The 23317-nt window shown below is 37.1% G+C and overlaps 2 protein-coding genes across 8 annotated transcripts in view; one reads left to right on the forward strand and one right to left on the reverse strand.

The window, feature by feature from the left end:
* Nucleotides 1-7540, forward strand: part of snta1 (syntrophin, alpha 1) — a 48605-nt gene extending 41065 nt beyond the window's left edge. The window contains exons 7-8 of the mRNA XM_017705239.2: nt 3086-3273; nt 3853-7540. Of these exons, the coding sequence (XP_017560728.1) occupies nt 3086-3273; nt 3853-3945 (281 nt within the window). The 3' untranslated portion in view covers nt 3946-7540. The remainder of the gene's footprint in view (nt 1-3085; nt 3274-3852) is intronic.
* A 13483-nt stretch (nt 7541-21023) lies between these two features.
* tox2 (TOX high mobility group box family member 2) overlaps nt 21024-23317 on the reverse strand; it is a 159965-nt gene continuing 157671 nt past the window's right edge. For all 7 annotated transcript variants that reach the window (XM_017705234.2, XM_037535131.1, XM_017705235.2 and 4 more), the window contains one exon: nt 21024-22953. In XM_017705234.2, the coding sequence (XP_017560723.1) occupies nt 22911-22953 (43 nt within the window). In that variant the 3' untranslated portion in view covers nt 21024-22910. The remainder of the gene's footprint in view (nt 22954-23317) is intronic.

Consider the following 23317-nt stretch of genomic DNA (forward strand, 5'->3'; position numbering starts at 1 on the left):
CATTCCACACAACACCAGGCGCTGGATGAAAGTAGGCTTAAATAAGGCACGCAAGTAGAATTTAAGATAGCAAAGGATAAAAAAGGCTATAAATGTGGCTTTGATAAATTAGCATAAAGCACTTTACTAAGCTATTATAAAAGATCTAAGCTGATATTGTGGCTGTGCTGCAGAAGTGTGGAGAGCTGGATAAGAGTTGAAGGATGATGGTGCCCTCTACTGATCATCTTGTGTGTTGCACCTGTCTGGACTGTCTTATGAATTCTTTCTTTCATTGGTCTCTCAATTGCGCAAAAGAAAAATGTGTAGCAGACTGCCCAGCTTATACTGTATGGTTGTATGAAGATGAAATGCATGAGACATGGTCAATTAACAGTCTAATACAATAATACCACAATAAACCATAAACCAATACACAAAGAAACCATTCATGACAAAGTACTGCTTAAAAGCTCAGACAAAGACTGCCCTCTACTGGCTATGTAGCTCAATCAGACCCATCACTGATTTGCTGTTTGACATAGACAAATTCTTGTATGTCAATGCAGTTAAAGGCTCCCTGTCCATCTACTGCTAGCTCCATATTGAGAACAGCTGGCATACAGTTTGACTACAGGGCATTGTGGGAAATGTAGAGTCTGTAGTGAATCTGTGTGGCCATAATATTTGTATTGTGTAGTACAATACAAATGTGTTAGTACAATAACATTTTATGGATGCATGTGCTCCAGTAAATTGGCTTAGAACCAAAAAGAATCCTAGTTGTACTTTGATCACATATCAAAAATCTATACCTGACCAATCCTAACAGCATGAACTTTCACATACAAAATAAAAGTAATTTGTAATTATTGAGGCACTGTAAGTTTCTGTATTTTGCTAAGTTGTGCACTACAATTTCTGCATGGCATTTGTGCACGGAGCATGGATAGATGGCTCGGAGAGGCGGTTGACAGAAAAGTAAAAAATAAAGCTAGTATTTTAAGGTAGAGTTCATCCCAAAACTGAAAGCTAACAATGAAAGAAAGCAGAAAACTTTGCTGGACGAAGGCCCGTTTCTGAGATCTGCTATATATATATATATATATATATATATATATATATATATATATATATATATATATATATATATATATATATATATATATACAAACACACACACACACACACACACACACACACACATATATATATATATATATATATATATATATATAGACACACACACATATACTACTTACAAAAAGTTAGGGATATTTGGCTTTCGGGTGAAATTGGTGGAAAACGTAAAAAGTTGACGCTACAGTGATATTATATCATGAAAGTAAGACTTTTAATTAGAAGCATGAAATGGTGATTTCTTCATTTCACACAATTTATTCAAACAAAAGCCAACAACAGTGGTGGGTATACCCCCCAAAAAAAGTCAATGTCTCAATAACTTGTCATGTGCCCTTGAGCATCGATTACAGCTTGACAACGACATCTCATGCTGTTCACAAGGTGACTTATTGTCTGCTGAGGCATGGCATCCCACTCTTCTTGAAGGGCGGCCCTCAGATCATTGAGTTTCTGGGGTACAGCGTTATGAGCCTCTACATGGCGACTTGGCTGATCCCATAGGTTTTGTATGGGATTCAGGTCTGGAGAAAGTGCCACTCCATTTGAGGTACCCTAGTCTCCAGCAGCCGTTCCCTAATGATGCGACCTCGATGAGATAGAGCATTGTCGTCCATGAAGATGAAATGAGGCCTGTGTTGTTCATGCAGAGGCACAATGACAGGATTAATGTTATTCAAGTAGTATGGGCCACTGGGTCACTGTACCATTCACAAAGTGCAGGGCGGTTCTGTATTGACTAGACACACCTGCCCACACTGTAACACCATCACCACCACCACCTTGCCGTTAAGCTTCTTGTTAGAGAACAGGAAGTTGTGCAGAAAGTACTGAAACATTGAACAGCTGGACATGTGCATTCAAAAGTTTAGTGTTTAGTTTAAGTTTGCATTTTAGGTTCATCCTGAAATTTCACCCAAAAGCCAAATATCCCTTGTGAGTATTGTATGTATATATATATATATATATATATATATATATATATATATATATATATATGTGTGTGTGTGTGTGTGTGTGTGTAAATATATTACAGGAGAAGGAAAAAAAAAACATACTATTCTTTTAATGTAAGTCAGTGGAACCACACATTTTTCCCAAGTCATTTTGGGCCACATAATTTGGTCCATTTACACACAATGTAAAGAGGAACAGTTTTCAAATTATTTCAAAAACCAAAAAACAACAAAAATGGAGAAACAAGGTTTTGTTCCATCAACAGTGATATGTTGAAGTCTGCAAATAAGTATGAATTGTGCACTAAAATTAGCAGAAAAATGCCTTGATTAAGTTTGTTTCCTGTTGGGCGTCAACTCATTTTCACTTAGAAAATCAACAAAAGATGTCATTTGACCAGCTGTTCAAAATGTTTGTGAACAATTTCAAATGATAAGGATTTCTGCACTAAACTTTGTTTCATTGTTTATTTTATCTTCATTTAACAAAAATACAAGTAGAAAATCTTATCTGACAAACAGCACACAATATTGTTACCATGCAATGTCCTCATTTAACAAATGGTTTAAACTTTAAATGGTCAAAAAAAAATGCAAATTTAAATTTATCAACAAAAAAAGAATCAGATTTACACAGCTTTCCCCTTACAATACTGGACAAAGATTCAAGGAAAATTCAGGCCTTATTATGGCTGTTTCATGCAATTTACTTTTGCTCATTTGTATTCAACAGTATGTATTCACTCACTTAAGCAGGTGTATTTGAGTTTACTTAACAACTTGAGGTATATAGGCAAGCTCAGGTGTGCAGTTTGCACAGTGCTAATTGATGAGGTATTGGCTTAAATTACTTGTTACCTAAAGAAGCCAAACTAAAGTGGCAAACCATTGGACACCTAAGATGTCTTGGCTGAATGCTGCATTTAAAGTCAGGTGGAAAATTATTTTAACTGATCTATTTCTTTAAATATTTGCTAAAATCCCCCTCCCTCTGTTTCTTTTTCCTGCAGCGTGCAGTTGGAACGGTCAGCAGTGCATGCTGAGTGTGCACATAGACAACGGCTTCTCATTGTTCACGGAGGAGGCCGGGGTCCGCAGGCACATCCTCCTGCAGCAGCCATTCGAGCGCCTGCGCATGTCCTCCGACGACGGCGTGCGCATGATCTTCCTCGACTTTGGAGGCCCGGAGGCTGAGATCGTGAGACAGCCTCTTTCCTCCCTCCCTCCCTTCCTTTCTTCTCTTCAGTCTTAAGACGTCTCCTGCATGCAAGCCTCTTTACCCCCTTTTTAAACTTTTCTGCTGCCATTCGCTTTCCTATGCTCTTTTATTCCCTCTCAGTTCATATTCTCTCTCTCTCTCTCTCTCTCTCTCTCTCTCTCTCTCTCACACACACATACACACACACACACACACACACACACACACACACACACACACACACACACACACACACACACACACTCTCTCTCTCTCTCTCTCTCTCTTTCATCTCTGATCACAGGTCTATGTTCTCATAGCTATTCTCTTTTGACTTCCTCCATCCTTTTGGACCAACTTTTCCACTCCAGTTTTCAGACATTTTTTCTTAATGACTCTCCCTCCCGTCTCGGGACTTTTTTCTTATTTCCCTTTCTTATTCTTTGGACGCTTTTCTATTTCTTTGGACTCTTTGGACTTTCACAGCATTTCTCTCAAATCTTTCCTTGTAGTCTGTTTTTATCCCCTTTTTAATTTACTCTAATCCCACTCACTACCTTCTTTCTTTCGGTATTTCAGCAACTGGACCTCCATGCCTGCCCCAAAACTATCGTCTTCATCATCCACTCCTTCCTCTCGGCCAAGGTGAAGCGGCTGGGCCTGCTGGCATGACCGCTGATGTCCTAAACTCACCAAACACGCAGCTATGTGAAGCCTTAGTCACAGGTTATAGGAATCGGAGCCACGACAATGGAAGCAGAAGGCAGATCAAACAGCATCAGTACAAGAGTTCTGCTGCAGGCTGCCATCAGTGGAATCCTGCCACTGTTGGCCAAACAAACAATCTAAAGCCATGAAATGAATCTCATTTTATTTCACTTTATAGGAGAAACTGATTTTCACACACAATACATGTTTATATCATATCAATTTGTATAAAACTGCATAATTATTTAAAGAACATAAGATTTTTCCATGCTCCACCCGCTAATGCATACTTACGTGGCAACTGTTGTGAGATAAAACTGAAATTGAAAATGAAATTGATACATTAAATTCAGTTAGACTACATAAGTTGCTCACCTGACCAATACCTATGATTTGGTGGTCTTATGTGCATTTTTGATGGGCTGCAAGTGGCTGATTTGCTGTTTGACATAGAAAAATGCTTGTATGTCAATGCAGTTAAAGGCTCCCTGTCCACATACTGCTAGCTCCATATTGAGATCAGCTGGGGCAATGTGCTATAGGGCAATGTGGGAAATGTAGTGTCTGTAGTGAATCTGTGTGGCCATAATATTTGTGTTGTGTAGTTTAGCCCAAGAATCAAGATTATAATGGGAAACTGTGTAGTTTATGTATTGACTTTTTCCCCTGTGATTATAGTGGTGTACAATAACATTTTATGGATGCATGTGCTCCAGTAAATTGGCTTAGAACCAAAAAAGAATGCTAATTTTACTTTGATCACATATCAAAAATACATACCTGACCAATCCTAGCAGCGTGAACTTTCACACACACAAAAAAAAGCTTGTCCAACCTTGCAACAGTTGCTAGGAAAGAAGGCATTTGTGCACAGAGCATGGATAGATGGCTCGGAGAGGTGATTGACAGAGAAGTAAAAAATAAAGCTAGTAGTTTAAGGTAGAGTTAATCCCAAAACTGGAAGCTAACTATGAAAGAAAGCCAGTGGAAACTAAATAGAATGTTCCAGTTTGCATAACATCAACCTGGGTCCAACTAGTGGAAACTCAGTGTTAACCACATTAGCGTTTTCAAGCATTCTTTTGATATGACTTGATGTGGAGGAAATAATACGTGGATGTTTTGGGGATTTTTGGCTCAGAAGTACACAGAGCAGCCTGGATGCCTCTTTATGAGTAAAATTCAGAGAGTTATGCATTTAACACTGCTACAGATTCTTCTCTGCTTCGATTAGGTGGGAGATCATGTTTGATTCTGTTTTGATTTGTCTTATAGTGTATCTGATCTAACTCTTTTCTATTCTGATATAAACCACATTTAGATATTGGTCATTTCATTTCAAATGATTGTCTACTGGCAGCTTGTCCAAACTTAGAACCAGATGGGTTTAAGCAAATGTGATTTCAATCTGGAGTCTAAAAAGAACATTCTTCAGATAGATGTGACAGCTAAACTTATGTGAGGCACCTTTCTCTAATTATGTAATCCAGTCATTAAACATTAATTATGAAATTCACATTTTACTGATATTTAACACTTATAATGGAAGTACTGATAAAGGAATTCTAGCATTGCAGAGGTGGGAGGGTGGAATGTTGACAACTGGGGTTACTGTCCTGATCTTTAGTGGCAAGAAGTGACATCATCTGCACTACAGGCCAAAAGTTTGGAAGCAATACTAATGAAAATTGTACTTTTTAAACACAAACATCCATAATTTGTTTAGCTCCTGGTGATTATCCTGTGCAGCTCTAATCAAATCCGCCTGATTCCCCCATTCAGATGATCACTCAATCAGGTGTGTTAATTAAATTAAGAGTTTTTAATTAATTAAAAACCAGTCAATGTAAGAGACTGTTATCAACAAACACCATCATGAAAGCTTTCATATTGGAGTACCTTTAGCAATAACTCAAAACAAGTGTCTCACGGCATACTGTGAGAATTTGGTGATAATTTTGCTTTTTAAACTTGTTTAAATCTGCTGCCAGAGGAGTCTGTCCAGAATTACAGCTGACATGCACATGACTTTGTTTATTATTGTGATTTTTTCACAAAAACTTTAGAGCACAGTTCAGATTGCTTAGTGCTTATTACTGTTTAGCTTCATCAGAGTAATGATAAAACACAACTGATGTGTCACATATTCCTTTTCATGCATCTGGAGAGACATTAATGGAAATATGTGAGTCAAACTAGTCAATAAAAAACCCCACATTTTCAGTTTTTTTTAGGTTATGTACTGTTTATATCGAAAAAAAAACACTGAGAAATCACAATTGCAGAGTAGAGCAGATTAAATGGCAGAAAGTTTGTCTTACAGGGTTAAACTAGATGTCAATAAATGTGTTATGTTGGTTGTTAAGTTGTTCTTATTCTATACTTTTTTGTATTATTTTCACAGGTCACAGATTTAGAGCTAGAACCATGAAACTTTGCAGCATTGTAGAGGCTTTACAGGAATAATGTATTTGTGCTTTTGGGATTTTTTTCTTTATACATATATAAATATACAAAATAAAAATAAAAAAAAATATTATATATATATATATATATATATTTATATATATATGGCTGCTGTTAGAAGAAAACCGCATATATTCAAAATAGCAACTTCAGAGAAGAAGCAAAAAGATCATTCAAGTCATTGGAACCAGATTTTTTCCCAAGTAATTTTGGGTCATTTCTTTTGGTCCATTCATTGTGAAATTCACACTCAATGTAGTGGGCAACAGGCATTTCTAAGCTATGTTTATATACATGCTGGCAGCTACCTGGGATACCATAGCAGTGCCCTAGCAAAACCTTAACAACCATTTTGGATTCCATTGCCACACCAAATGAAGTGTGTTTATTCAATGTGTTCATCCTCTTCTAGTTCTACATTTGACAGTTTTACTGTAAAATATTTTTGACCACTTGCTTCCACACTTTTGTCCTGCAGTGTAGTAAATCTCTGGTGTCACTTATCTGTAGCCATACCAGGGATGTGTTTTGTTGTTGTTGTTTTTTTTTCTTCTTTTTTTCAGAATTTTCTTTCTAACATTTGTGTATTTCAGGACTTAGAGGTACGAGATGACGGTATGTGTTGATGCAACATTGAATCAGCTGAATTTAATGATGCCTTCAAACTTTCAGATTCTGAGTTTTGAGTTTGACTCTGTTTGATTGCCGACTCCCATAAAGTTTAGTATGTTACCATACTGACAGTCAGGGCCAGAGCTCTGTAACAAACTTATTTGTTGTCCTCAGCAATCAAGTACACTTAGGGTCAGGACTTTTTCCTTTATCAGCAGAGTGGACTTTTTATTTTGTGACTTTTACGTTTGACAGGAAAATAGAAGCAGCTGTTTCACAGTTGTCTGGTCAGTGGGATACTGTAAGCAGAGAACATCTATCATGTGGCCTTTTTGAAAGCATACTACAAATTAATATATACTTCGAACTAAAATATGTTTGCTCTTAAAGACAATTGTATTGTATATTCTTATTTAAACAAAAGTGTGCCTTGCAGGGTTGTTTGTACATAAAAATGTAATAAAACAATTGTTGACTTACACCCAGTTTCTGCTGACGAGTGTTTAAATGCTATTAGATGTAATTGAAGTACTGTTACACAAGTGTAAATAGAAATTCCATTGTGGGTGAATTAAATGGAGGGACCACACCAAGTCTACCAAGACTATGTTCAGGATTGAGCCACCCACCCCCACCCCACCACACAATACTGTGCACTAGAACAGTTCAGGGCTATATACAGCATTGTGAATCAAATTATTGGCACACCAATGTTTTGCTTGCCTGTTTATGAAATACGCAGCTTCAAATTGAACTATACAAGAGGGGAAACCCTCTGGATGTCTAGCGGCTGAAAGGAAGCATATTATCATCTCCCTCTTAACAATAACAATAAAAAGAAACAAAAGCAGGAAGAAAAACATAAACACAATACATTATAAAACTAGCACTGCCGGAAACTATAAACAGACAGGTATTAGAAGTAATGGCTATGTGCGCTGTGTGACAAAAGGCTGGCGAATAATGGAAAATAATAACATGTGGCATCAGACTACCAAATCAGGATGTGTATTAAACCAAACCCCCTTCTTCACCCCTTTTTACCCCGTGACTGTTGGCATGGCAACAGCAGGGCCGCGAGATTGGCAGCCGGCGTCGGTGTTCTATATCAGTTAGCTGGAAAAATTGCCAATCAGTCTTTTAGATCAAAGAGAGAGAGAGAGAGAGATAGAGTGAGAGAGAGAGAGTGAGAGAGAGAGAGAGAGAGAGAGAAAGAGAAAGAGAGAGAGAGAGAGAAGTGAGGAGATGGAGTGAATATATTTTGATTAGATAAAAACTAGAAGGCCACTTAGGAGGGAAAGAAGAGAGAAAATTGGCAGAGGAGGCTGGGGGAGGCTGTGCATTAAGAAAAGGTTGCATCTTTCCTTTTCTCCCTCCCTCAATTCTCTTTTTCTCTCCCTCAATTAAGGCCATTGTCTCTATCTTTCATGCTAATGATTGGTATAGAATGAAAAGCTACACTATTCAGCTCTAGATGGATTACTGTATGTCTGCAGAATCCATTTAGGTAGGACAACTTCATCTTTTCCTCCTCACCAGAACGCGGCGAGTCATGGAAATTAAGCGTGGCCGTTTCAGAAAAGATGGTCACAAATGTATTTGGAGGTCATTTTCATTTTGTGGCTTGGCCGAATTATTTTAAAAGCAAAATTACAGCTACAGAAAGGAAGATTTCACACAGATCACTGACAGCAGAGATCCACAGGATACGGTCCACAGGATGATAGAAAATTTGAAAACATTTTTAATATTGACAGCGCAACAGGAACAAGTGTATTTCTTCTTCTTATTATTATTATATTAGTAGTCACAGTTACATTTATTTATTGTCATTTATTTTTACTTTTTTTCTACATAAAATACAGCAGTAAAAGCTGAAAGAATTTCAGTTATGAGGGTTTATTAATATCATTATTATCAATATTATTGTTTCTATTCATTTATTTATTAATTCCTTTAACAAAAAAATACTGCTTTTATTTGAGAAAGTAAAAGGACAAAGATTTTAATTGGTCATAAAAGTTATGGTAACGTATAATATTTTTTCTTTTATTTGAAAAAGTAAATGAGCTGAAATATGTTTTCTCACTTACTGATGTTAAAGGGGAAATCCACCTATTTTTCATCATGTCTGCATTCATTGGAAAGTTCATTCAGAGTGGTCTGAAGAGAAGCAGTTTATTGTGGAGAAGCTGTAAAGATTTCTTCACAGTGGAAAAGCAGGCGTCACAATGTCTTATTTACTAACCAAAACCACCCCTGAACCTTCATCTGTAAGCTCCTCTAAAACAGCATTTCACAATTTAAATATGAGGAACTTCAGAAAATTGGGTGGAATTCCCCTTCAGGGTTAGGTATGGGTGAGGTGTAGGCCTAGCAGCATTTAGTTACAATAATACAGTCAGTGGAACAAAACATTAATGCAGGAATACAAACCAGTGTGTGCGTGTGTGTGTGTGTGTGTGTGTAAGCACAGGGCCATAAACTCTCTCCCACTCTCATTTACCCTGAGGCTGTCCCTCTGTCTGCCTGACTGAAACTTCACGCTCGGGGAATGCAAGAGTAAACTGTAATTTAGCACTCATATCCCTACTGGAACGCGCAAACACACACACACACACACACTACATAAATGCACACTTTCAGGACACCTTACACCTTTATCGTGGCTTAGTACCTGCAGTCACTGGTGGAACCTTAAAATATCTTTATGAAGATTTTAAGCACTGGAGTCTTACAAAAACAGCAAAACTGCAAAATCTGGAGAAGTGCAGTACACCTAACACGTGGCCAGGGGGCGATACAGCACAGATACTGTGGGGAACTGTTAGAGAACACAGACAGATCAGCAGCTATTTCTAATCAGACTCTACACGGTACTAAAGTAACTAAGAATCCCACAGATCTCTTTAACGACATCAGCAAACTAATTACCATCAACAACAACAGGCACAAACAACAAGTTTGAGGAAGACGACTTGTGTGGAAAGTGTTGAGAAAGAGGAAAGAGTGTGTAGAAGAAGTCCCTCTGTGAAACAGTAGGGGTCTCTGTGTCTCTACTGGATAATATATATATATATATATATATATATATATAATATATATATATATATATATATATATAGAGAGAGAGAGAGAGAGAGAGAGGAGAGAGAGAGAGAGAGAGAGAGAGGGAGAGGGAGGGAGAGAGAGTGAGAGAGGGAGAGAGCTCTGATTGAAGAGATGACCTAATTCAGTTCAGGACGTCCCACAATGCTCGCTCATGTACAAAACACACACACACACACACACACACACACACACACACACACACACACACACACACACACACACACACACACACACACACACAATCTTTCTCCCTCTCTCTAATACACACATACAATGGGAGTTGTTGGGGGAGGGAATGAGAGAGAGAGAGAGAGAGAGAGAGAGAGAGAGAGAGAGAGAGAAAGAGAGAGAGAGAGAGAGAGAGAGAGAGAGAGAGAGAATGAGATTAATTCTCAAAGTGCAGCAGTGAAATCCATATTGGAAAAGGATGCCATTGTCTCTTACCTCTCTCACCATCTTTTGTGGTTGACTGAGGTATTTTTTCATTAGAGACTCACAAATAAAACCATGAGAGCACAATGCATATCTAATTACACTGAAACGCTCTCCAGTGGAAAAACAGTCATTAATATGAACTACGCAGGGTTCTGCTCAAAATATACATATAAAAGCAGAATGAACTACTCTGGTTTTAAAACAAATCAATTAAAGCTATTTCACTAAATACTCTCTCTCTCTCTCTCTCTCTCCCATACTCTATCTGTCCTTCACTTTTTTCTGATTCTTTATCTCTTTTCCTCTTCTTTATCTCTATTTCTCTTTTCTGTCTTTCTCCCTCTCTTTTCCTCCTTCCTCTCTATCTCTATTTGTCACTCTTGCTCTCATCTTTCCATCCTTTCTTTTTCCCTCATCTTCTCTCTCTATTTTTATTTATATGTTTCTCTCTCTATCTTCTCTGTCCCTTTATCTTTCTCCTCTCTTCTCTCTTTTTCTCAATCCTGTTTTTCTGTTTCTTTCTCTCTCTCTCTGTTTCTCCCTCTATCTTCTCTCTCTCTCTCTCTCTCTCTCTCTCTCTCTCTCTCTCTCTCTCTCTCTCTCTTTTCCCCTCTGCATTTTTTTCGTCTTGCCGGCGGCTGGAATTATAGGTAGTCATTTCATGCTAAGACATGGTTTGACTTTTTTTCTCCCTCTCTTTTTTTATTATTGTTATTATTACTGCATGTACTAAAGAGGCAGGATAGGGTTATTAAATATGCCAGAGCCAATTGTATTTTTGCTCAAGTAAGCTTCCTGGAAATATTCCATCTGTGCTGCTTTTATACTTGCGAATGTAGTTATGAATTTTAAAGCAGGCTGCTCTAAGTGAGCGAGAGGAAAGAGCTGTGAGCAGAATTCTGAGTAATGCGGAGAGATTGGAATTTCTTGTTTGAGAAGCAGTAAAAAGGAGAAGAGGGGGAGAGAGAGAAAGAAGGGGAGAAAAAGAGAGAGAGAGGAAGGAGAGGAGGGGGGAGTGCAACAAGGTTGTATTAGACATACCAGTTTTCATCATGCCTCCAAAAATAATCACTGCACAGTCTCTCTCTCTCTCTCTCTCTCTCTCTCTCTCTCTCTCTCTCTACTCTATCAATCTCGTTCTTTCTCTTTCTATGTCCTCTGTTTTTGTCTTTTTCTTCTTCCTTTCTCTCTGTCTATTTCTCTCTCTCCATCTTCTCTGTCTCATTTTCCTTTTTTCCTCTCTTCTCTATTTCTCCCTCTCTCTCCTCTATTTTTGTTTCTCTCATTCTGTTTTTGTATTTCTCTTTCTTTCTCTCCCTGTCTTCATGTTCTCTGTCTCCATCTTTTTCTCCTGTCGTCTGTATTTCACTCTTTCTATCTGCTGTTTTTCTTTCTCTCTTTCTGTTTTTGTCTTTTGCTTTTATTTCTCTTTCTCTCCATTATTTATCTCCCTTTCTTTTTCTCCTCTCCTCTCTCTTTCTCTTTCTCTCTCTCCTCTGTTTTCCTGTTTCGGTCTCTATATATCTTTTCTCTCTCTCTCTCTCTCTCTCTCTCTCTCTCTGTTTGGATGTTCTCTGTGAGGTGAAAGGTGTAGCTTTAGGTGTAACTTCAGTGAGTAATGTTTGCTGAAACATTTGTCTGCAAGTTTTTGACTCGATGGTGGTGTGCAGCAATGAGTGTTTGAGAGTATGTAAAAAGTGTGTGTGTTCACGAAGAGACATGATACACCTCATATTTTAGTCCCTTTAATCAGTGGTGCACTGCTTCTCTCTCTACACCCCCCCCCCCCCCTTCTAGCACACACACACACGTAGAAATGCACAGCAATAATAAATGAAATCCTTAATTCAGTTAGGGCAGTTTGTGGAAGAAATCATTCCTCTCCATGTGTGGCGTTATTGAGTTGTTATGATTAATTTGATAATCTAATAAAAGATTCTTTTTTGCAAGCATTCTCATTTGTGTTATTTTTCATTTGAGCATCACAGCCACAGGGTCAGAGAGGGGCTGAGAATAAACCTGATTAGGAAAATTAAAGGTGCACACACACAGACGCAGACACCCAAACAGGATCTGTACTGTTCTGCCAATGTTCTGTGTGTTAAGAACACGATACCTGTCTGTTTTAGTCAATCTGAATTGGCGAAAAACACAAAAGACAATATTAAATAATAATAATCATCATCATCATCATCATATTTTATTTATACAGTACTTTTCATGCAGGTGGCAGCTCAAAGTGCTTTAGAGACAGATGATAATTATAGACGAAATTATAAGATTTATGAGTTTTAATTAAACACTAAAGTAGAGATACGTTTTTAGATGCTTCTTAAAAGTGAGCACTGAGCTTGACTGTCTAATAAAAGGTGAATTGAGATTGAGTTCCAGTTTAGAAGCAGAATAACCGTCTGTGTTTATATCTCTCTGTGTTTTCTGTATTTTACTGAAGATGTTCGCAGAAGGTCAGTATCTGCAGATCTGAGGTCACGTGCTGGAACATAAACAGACAGACACTCAGTGATGTAAGTGGTGCTTTAAGGTCATTTCAAACTTTAAAAACTAGTAGCAGAACTTTAAAAACAATCCTGAATGATACAGGCAGCCGGCACAGTTCTTTTAAAATGCGAGTGATGTGATCTCTCTACATTGTTTTTGTTGAGATGCTGCTACATTTAAGTCTCTAAGGGATGTATTGTTTTCTTAGGACGTCCAGTAAGCAGAACATTACAGTGACCAACTCTACTTGTAAGAAATGCATAATAATGATATTTTGATTCACCATCCCCTCACATCACCCCACCTATCATTGAGAGAAACCGCCCAGATAGCTCAGCCCCTCTCCAATACCATATTTCACTCAGAACTATGTCTGGTATGCAAGGAAAACGATTTCCTGTTAACACTGACTTTAAAATGCCAGTATCATGGAGAACCATGATCATGGAGTGTTCACTTTTCAAAAGAAGAGTTTGATGTAGCATGTAAACATGGTTATAGTTTCTAAAAGTCCATTAAGTCATCCATATAAGGAAACTAAGCTGCAAAATAGCCTTTATTGAATTCATTGTTATTGTGATGTCACAAAAAACACATTTACATAAATCAGCCTCTTCAGCCTGCAGCAGTTTAGATCCATAACTGCAGTAATTTTCAACCTTTGAATCTCGAAGGAATCTTCTCTCTTTGTAAAATTAAGAGCGTCAAGAGAGGGGAAATGAAGGATTTAAATACGGAGATCATGATAAATGTAGACTATCAAGGAAGAATAAACACGGGCACAAACAGCCTTCTAGACATCTATTAGCATTAGCTGGCTAGTTAGTTGTTTACTGAAACGTTGGCTTTGAGAAACATATTTGGTTGCTATTATGGCTCAGGAAACTGACAACATAAAAAACTACCAACCTTGTTTCATGTAGATGTGGAAGATCTCATTTTCAACCAACCAATAAAGCAGCTTCTGTTTTTTTTTTCTGTCCAGTGATCCAGTAAAATCAGTTTCTTGAATTGTGTCGGCTGACATAATCACATGCTATCAATGTTTGGCTGGTGGTTTGTTTTTATGAAACTTGGTTCACAAAGTTGAGACGGTTGTGACTGTTGTGGCTGAGTTTCAGGAGAGTTGCAGGATAATTTACATTATACAACTCAAGTGCAATTTGGTTTCAGTTTGTTTCAAGCACCCAAAGTTGTACATGTCACCAGGTTAAGAAGGTCTTACAGGCCAAATGTATTGATTTAGCCAAAATAAATATGACTAAATAAAATATATACATATTTACATACTCCTACAACTTAAAGAGGAATGCTATCATTTTTTCCAGAGTTTGACATAATTCACTTACAGAGTCAGAATTGTTCACAGTGCTGGTGATAGGAACCAGACATCCGAGGAGTTTAATACCTCTAAAAGATTCCTCGCAGAAAGCTATTATGCTATTATATGGTATGGTTATTATATGGTTATGATGTTTGAGACATTGTTTTACAGTAGTTTTGTGATAAGGTTTTGGTCGAAATGATAATTTATTTGGAACAATTTTTGATGGAGGGACACATGAAGGGTGTTTTGAGGCAAAATAATCCCCAAAGAAAACTTTATTTTTTAGATTGACCATTATTTTTACCATAAACAGTGTTACATAAAAACCTCAGAAGCCATGCTTAGGTTCACTTGCAGTTTTTGATAATAAATAAAATGTCTATATTTATGTTGTAGACATTGTGACCCCTGGTTCCTATCACCACCACTGTAAAGAAGCCAAAGTGAGAGTTTCTCTACAACAGACTACTTCACAACCACTTGGAAAGAGTCTGTTTACATTTCAGTTTTAGTTCATTGTCTTATAATATTCAACCTCTTTTCATCTATTCCTCACTGACTGTTGGAGGTCAGCTTCCAGGATTTGTTGATATTTGGTAGAATCCTTCACTTTATCCCAGCGCTATTTCCTGTGCCAATAGCTACCACACAATGATAGAACATAACAGATCCACCACAATGCTCAACAGTTGGCAGTTGTTTTTTTCATAAGACACTTCTCCTTTTTTCTCCAACCACTGTACTGCACCACAGAACTTAATTCCAAAATGCCTCTGGCGTATCTAGAGGTTGAATTGCACATTTTGTGACTGGTTTATCTTTTTGCAGGTCCTTAGCAGTGAGGTGGGGGTTTTGCTTTGCATACCTGACCAGTCTACGAGCAGTTCTATCAGATTTTTCTTGGTCTTCTTAATCTTGTCATGACTTTGACAGTTCTCCTTCCATTTCTGAAAGGCATTTCAGAGCTAATTGTAAGCAGGGAGTGTTTAGATATCTTTTAATAGCCTTATCTTTAGTTTCAAATCCTCAACAGCTGCTTAGATGAGCCTTGATAGCTGTTGAGTGTAAGTACAAGACCTTCAGATATTTTAGAGTCATGTTCTGGAAGTTGTCTATACCTGACTCAGATTATGGCCTAATGAGCCAAATAAGCTCTGACACCATTCAAAAAACTGGATCAACTGAAAGAGTGTCCAAACATTCAGGGTTTTTTTGTTTGTTTGTTTGTTTGGTTTTTGACATTAGTGACATTCAACAAATAAATCATAATGGTCCTTTAAAGTTTGCAGGAATGTTTGGTATTTGGAGTTGGTGTGAACTTCTTTTCAATTGCAAAATTTGTAATTTGACCAGTGGTGTCCAAACTTTTGCATACAACTGTATGTTAGAAAGAATGAAAATATCTGAATGAATGGAAATTTCCCCTGTGAATACAAGCTTCGGTGTGCAGAAAGTCTTCTGGCCTTGCAATTCACCCTCAGCAAGTGAAAGCGCCTGACTGCAGCACCTGTGATTACACTTCACATCTTTTAATGCCTGGTGTAAGGCCTTAGAGTTCTTCAGTATTAGCACTAGCTCACTGTAATGACCTCTAAAACCAGCAGTGGCACAAAAAAGCATTAGACAGTGCTGTGAGAACTATGCTCAGCTTTGTGGTTTCCTGGTTTTGACTCATACTTCTGATATGAGTTAAGAGAGAGCGGTTGAGGCCCGGGAAGAGGCTGTTATTTCAGTTCCAACATGGCCACTCACAAAGCTTATATCAGGGTGGTGTGGGCTGCTGAGAACTAAGAGTGGCACAAAGAAACAATCAAAAAGATGTTAATGAACTAAGAGGCCCTTTTCCCCTTTCAAACACAGACATCCTGCCACCACAGACCTATGTGCTCACAGCATTATCTACCGCCTGATCTAGACACCAACTGTGTCCCAATTACTAACACAGATGCACTATGCAAAATCATAGAGATAATTTTGTTTCTTGAATTCATTGCCTTTTCCTCACACAAAACCATCATTTTATCAGTGACTGTGACCTCAGACTCAAGGGCCTGGTCCTCGCAAGTCTACAAATAACACAGAAAGACCATTGAATATGCTTGGCCTTCTTTTTCGAAGGTATTATGATAGACAATACCTCACCATGAAAAGGCCCATATAATGAAAAACTGAACTTTCCTCACCACTTTGAAATAACATGTAATATAAAATGATACAAGATTTTAATAATTACCATTCACTCCCCATCCATGAGAAAATGAGAAAAAACAGCCTGTATTTATTTCACTGTTGTTGTGATGTGAAAAAAAAAATGTTTATGTTTATATTTATGCACCTGCAAAATTTTATCTCCAACGATACCAGGCCAATCAGAGGAGAGGTCATTTATAAAATCGGCCTGTTAAGTTCTAAGGTCATGCAAAGATGAATTATGGCCATTTTTATGAATAAAGCCCATGCGTATGTTATAAGTAAACCTCAGAAACAAAGAGGAAAATACTAGAAAAAATAAGGGATATGGACCTTTTAATCTGAAGAAAAATAATTCAAAAATGTTGACTGATTAATTATTGCCTAAAAAAGGCCTAAGACATTTAGCAATTTAGGATTAAAATGATTTATACTGAAATAAATTGATCCTTTTTTAAAAATATAGACTGTTTTGCTCTTCTTTTGATGGTATCTTAATAAAAATACCTCAATCCGAAGAAAAATAATGATTTAATGCCTGAAAAAGGCTTGAGACAGGAAAGTGAAGCTGTGTCATTGCAATACAACATCTACTGGGAATCTTTCTGCAAATGTAACCATAAGCTTAGCTGGTTTGATACATTTTTGGACAGTTTTATACTTTTTAAGATATTTAAACCAGACCCATCAAAAGATGGCTCTTCCCCAATGCACCCTTAAAAAAATGACTCTTCAAAGGTTGTTTAGTAAAGGCAGTGGTTTTATATACAACCACAAACTACATGAACAGTTAAACTGAACGTATAAATGGTTCTTTGCAGGGTTAAATGGTTCTCCTTTATGATTGTGTATGTTTTATTAAAAGGGCTCAGCTCAACTCTATTTAGCACAAAAAGGGTTCCACTATTGTTCCAACTCATAGAACCTTTCTTGCGCTATACAGAATGCTTTTTCTATGACTGTAGCGAGGCCGATGAGAATTTCTATTCTACTCAATTAAACTTTTCTGTTGTCAAATACCTGGACTGGCTTGGCCTTATTGGAGGGTATCATGATGAAATGAACTTAAGTTGAAGAAGCATGATTTAAAAAGAATATCTACTCAGTGAAAAAGGCAATAAATGCCTAAAGAAGGCCTGAAAAATGAACCTGAGGCTGTGTCACTGCAAGCAGCGTCTACTTAGAATCTTTATGAAAACAATCATTAGTTGAACTGGTATTTTTGGTACTTTTAAAGATGTTTAACCAGACTCATCGAAAGACGAATCTCCCCCAGTGCAGCTTTAAAAAAGTGGTACTTCGAAGGTTCTTTAGTAAGGCAGTGGTTATACATACAACAGTCTGGGAGCAGTTAAAATGAATGCATGAATGGTTCTTTGCATGATTCTCCTTCATGTTTATATAAGGTTATTTTTAAAAGTGCTTCAGTTCTATTTAGCACAAAAAGGGTTCCACTAATGTTCTGACGCATAGAACCTTTTTTGTACAATACAGAATGCTTTTTGCTATGATTGTAGTAAGGATTAAAAGGATTTCTATTGAATTAGATTCTTCCATTGTGAAAAACAAGGACTGGCACGGTCATCCTTTTGGAAGGTATCATGATAAAAAGCCTGAAAAAAAGTTGAAATAAATTATTTAAAAAAGAACAATTCAATGAAAAAGTCAACAAATGCCTAAAAACGGTCTAAAAGGGAAACTGAAGCTGTGTCCCTGCAATATAGCGTCTACTCAGTATCTTTATGAAAAGGCATCCGTCAGTGATTTATAATGAATTTGACTGCTCCATTGTCAAACATAAAGACTGGCCTTCTATTTGAAGGTATCATGATAAAAATACTTGAATCTAAATGAAATACCTAAAAAATTGAGGCTTATTTGAAGTTTGAGGATGTGAATGTGCTCTGATTTCTCAGAATCTTTATGAAAATGTAACCAACAAAATCATATCAGTATTTTTTGGACGTTTTATTTTTTACGTTTTTTTCAAGACCTTGTTTTTACCACATCTCCTCAGTGCAAGCAAGGCTTCAAATGATTTATACAGCATCTTCACAAAGATGTGTTTCTCACAAACAAAGCTATGCACAGTAGTTCTGCATTAAGTATAAAAGATGAAGAAAGGAAACCAATTCAAGCTAACACGTTCGTTTCTGCAGAAATTCACAGAACAGAAATATCAGGCGCCTCGGATGGTTATCATAGGCCTCATGCAGGTTGCAAAGTTCTCCCTTTTGAAACTTTTTTTTTCATTTTGCTGAATCTAAGAAAAAAAGAGAAAAGGAAACCTCTTATAAAAGGCAGAGACTGAAACTCTTTTCTTGTCAAATCCGCCCACGTTTCCTGGGCTCATTCGTTCCCTCTCTCTCTCTGTCTCTCTCTCTGTCTGTCTCTCTCTGACTGGGCTATTGTTAGAGAGAGAGAGAGAGAGAGGGAGAGGGACGTGCAGGACAGGGGGGACTTTGCTTGAAACTGACTGGCTCTCTTAAAGACTACTAGACCAGTTACATATGTGGTCTCGTTAGCTAAAAATGTTGACATGGAAACCAGAGCCCATACGTTACAGAGCCACATCAAAGAAGGAAAAAATGGCCAGAGAGAAAGAAAGAGAGAGAGAGAGAGACAGAAAGAAAAAAATTCTCCTGTCAACGAGGCTGTTCGGTGCACGTTGCACCGCAAAAAGTTTAGATACCACACAAGTGGAAAGTTTCCATGTAGCAAAGAAACAAACTGTCTCTCATCTTTAGTTCTTTTGTCCAGCTGTCCAGCTACTGTTGCACATGAAAAAGTTGCAACATATGACCTTTTGTGCGAGATCGCTGTCAGCTTTAAGTTGTTGCAAATTGTTTGTTAAAAAAGCTGCAGCAGTTGAATTTAATGATTTCCTACTAGTATGAAATTATATGCTAGTTTATTTTAGATTTTTGTTGTAAATTGGTGGCCAAAAGGTACATTTCATACTAATAATTCTCATCAGTATCAAGTTTTATGGTCAAAATACTACATTTTCTTCAAAGTTGTCAGTTAAATAGCCACAATACTCAATGATCAAGATTTTCTGACAGTATTAAATGTATAAAAATTAGTAAAATCTTTGGTGAAAAAAAGATTTCTTAGTATGGAGTTGCTTCAAATGCTTACATTTTTAAAGTTTTGATGCTAATTGATTGTTAAAATTTGTACTATTTGAATGTAAATAATTCCCCTCAGTATGGAATTTATTGCCTAAAACGGCAAAAATCGCTTAAACCTTTAAGCATTAAATTCCAAATTTCATCTTAAATAATGAATAAATGAATAAAATTATTATCATTATTTCATTTCATCTTCAAAAATTCTAGCTATATGAAATTTAATGCTTACATTTTAAAATATTTGTTGCAGTTTCTATAAAATTTGTAACTTCAGATCTTAAAGATATTTCATTGAAGAATTTCAGAAGTTTAATTGTAAAAGTGTAAAAAAGAAAATTGTTCAAAACATGTTCCATTTGAGTTGAGCAAGTTGAGCAAATTTGTTTTTGCAAAAGTTGGTCCCCTGAGAGGCTGAATGATTTACTGTACAATCAGCTGATCATTTGAGAAATTCTCCAAGCAGCTCTTATTTGGAGGTGCATGCTGGATATAAGTTACTGAGTTACTGATCTATAATGACATCTAAGCTTAAAGAAGCTTAGACTCAAACACCCAGCGATGCAGCTCATTTAACCTGCTGCACTTGTTTGCAGCATCTTGTGAACGACTACAGAAGCACTGTGAGTGTGTGAGAGAGAGAGAGTACTACACGTGAAAGAGTACCGCGCATTAGAGCGAAAGCACAAATAGCATCACTACAACATACACAAAGCATTTCTGGCATGCGCCCCCACCCCACCCCATTATCTTGTGTTTCATTAAGAATGTATGACTGAAATTTCCACATAATGTGTGTCATAGCACGAAATGGTGCTTCAGGTTTCCGATTGCTCAATAATGATCTATTTGCCAATTCAATACTAGCAGAGGTGCCTGCTGCAGTATGAATAAAACATTTAATGGGGTTTGGGGGTGTGGGACGCATGGCAAACCTACAGTATCGCTTTAATTCTGCACTGCTTCAGCATGCAAGAAATCGACCTACAGGATCCAAAACTATTGTTCTCAGTGCAGGTTCTATGCAGCGTCGATGTTTCTGCCTAAAATAGTGTGTATGAGCGCAGCTCAGGTTGTGAATTCACGTCCCATTCAGTGTGACGATTTGAGCTCCATCTGTCTGGATAGATACAACCATGTTTACTGATGTTTACCTGAAGTGTTAATGAGAAATCTTTTATGTTTGTCATGATTTTTCATATAAACTTATGCTTTCATGTGTGCTTTACTGTGTTGTGGTGCTGCTTTACCAAAGAAATAAAGACCATTAGTTCACCTTTAACATTTTTTTTATTACGGACAAATGAACCAAAAAAGGCATAGTGACACAAAATGACCTGGCTGGCAAGGAAAGAAAAGGCCAGCATCAAAAAAAGTAAAAAAAACAAAAAAAAAAAAAAAAAAAAACAAAAAAAAAAACAAAAAAAAAAACAAAAAAAGCAATCAGCATCAAACCAAAAAAAAAAAAACAAGCAAACAAACGAGAAAATTCAAATAATGTAGTTATAAGCAAAAATGATCTCATTTTGTTCATAAATAGATAGGAAACCTGTTAAACAATTAAATAACTGATGGGCAACTTGCAAAAAAAAAAAAAGATAAGTTGGTAACAATTTAAAATAATTATCATTACTGGCTTTACAAATAAAATAACTACAATTGGCAGGTTTGTACACAAATTAAATGTCTTAAAAGTTATTCTTTTTTCCCCCAAACTAAAATATTATGCTACAGTGAAAGAAAGAAAAGTTTGACTAAATGATCAAATGTAATTTTTTTTCCACAAAACTTAAGGATGAGATCAACACAATATAACACCTAGCAAAGCTACTAGAAAACTATAGACCCACTGTTGTTTTAAATGTGTGCTGTAATATCTCACATTGAGCGTATTTTAGTTCACTTCTAAATGTTGCACTGGTATGGATTCATTGGTCACAGCAGGCGAGAAGAACTGCCTTTTTAATCCAGACCTTTGTTTCAAATCTGGGGTCCAATTAGCATGAAAGCTGCCCCCTCCCCGTTTTCTCCCATCTGAAACGTACAACCTGAGACACGACAGCCAATCCAATCGATAGAGAATTTCTTAAAACAAGCCTGCGTACGGAACCAGGCTCGGGCAGTCGAGGCTTCCGACTAAACGACACGGCCAGAGCCGCGCCTCGCGGAACCCAAGTGGAGAGCCAGGTCATGCGGTCGGACATGGCGTTGGCCATCCGTCTTTATTTGAAAATCCCACCAGTGAGCACAGATTTAATGCAAGATTGTGTTTTATGTGAAACACTCCTCCGATATCACCTGCACAGGCTGATCAATTTTACAACTCACGCACACGTACATACACACTCGCACGCGCTCAGTCACATACCAGCACACGCTCACAAGATACCATTTAAAATACAAATTAATGAATTATAAGTCATATTAAAGAAGAAAAAAATATCTGGACTTCATTTTTCCCAATTTGATCCCCAAAAAAGTGATATTTACAATCACACTGTGACAGATCATTAAAGACCTCTGAAGGTCTTTAAAATTACAAAAAGAAGTTGTTAAATTCATTTATCTATTCAGTTGTTTTCTGTTTTTTTTTCCTTTTCTGTCCTTACTAATATCTTCAAAATTCACAGAGCATCAGGTGGACCTACAGTAAGTTGTCGGCCTTTGATGACTTCATCAGAAGAGCATTTCTCTACAGTACAGGACCTGTTATTGGCAAAAAAAAAAAAGCGATGTAGCAAGCAAGAAATAAATAAAACATAAAACGAGAGCATGAAAAAGTAACCGAGAAGAGGAAAGCTTTCCTCTCTTTTAGTTAAAGCTCATTTGCCCTGAGGGCCAGTTTTACGGTAGTTGTTTGTTTGTTTGTTTTCTTTTTTTTTCCTTTTATATATCTCTTTTTTGTCTTTTTTTCTTTATTCAGAGAAAGAATGAGTGCTCTGGAAGGTCTCCAGTGGGAGGCCTATACATTTTAAGTGCTTGGCAAAAAAATGAGAGGATCACTAGTAGTCTTCAGAACACGCGCACACATCCTTCTAAAAACGAATGAAAAATGACACTGAGGAAAAAAACGGAGGGTGTCGGGGAAGGGTGGAGAGGTGTAGGGTACTCCCTGGTGTTGTTTCATCACTTTTTGTCTTCTTCCTCCTCAATTCACTTCAAGTGAGGTAGAGTGGCTTGTCCCTGCCTATCATGCTGCCACTGTAAGATCAACACACAGAAAGAAGTGAGATTAGCACTGAATGTCATGACAGTTTGACTCGAGTCACTGTGCAAAACTCATTAGGTAAAATTCAAACATGACAAGGTAAATACACGCTTTTAACTACACAAATACTGTGCAAAAGTCTTAAACATCTGAGAAAATCAAATGTATGACTATTTCTGGGCAGTATGCTAATATCAGAATAAATACATATAAATGCATAAACAACACATTGTTATTTGACACATTTCAGTGTTTCCAAAGCCCTCCTCAAGGAAATCCAGTATTTACAGCTACCATCTAATACCTAATTTATCAAAGCCGTCCCACGTTAAACTAAATCAGGTTCAGCTGATGGAA

This window comes from Pygocentrus nattereri, chromosome 26 (assembly GCF_015220715.1).
Source record: "Pygocentrus nattereri isolate fPygNat1 chromosome 26, fPygNat1.pri, whole genome shotgun sequence".
NCBI lineage: Eukaryota > Metazoa > Chordata > Actinopteri > Characiformes > Serrasalmidae > Pygocentrus > Pygocentrus nattereri.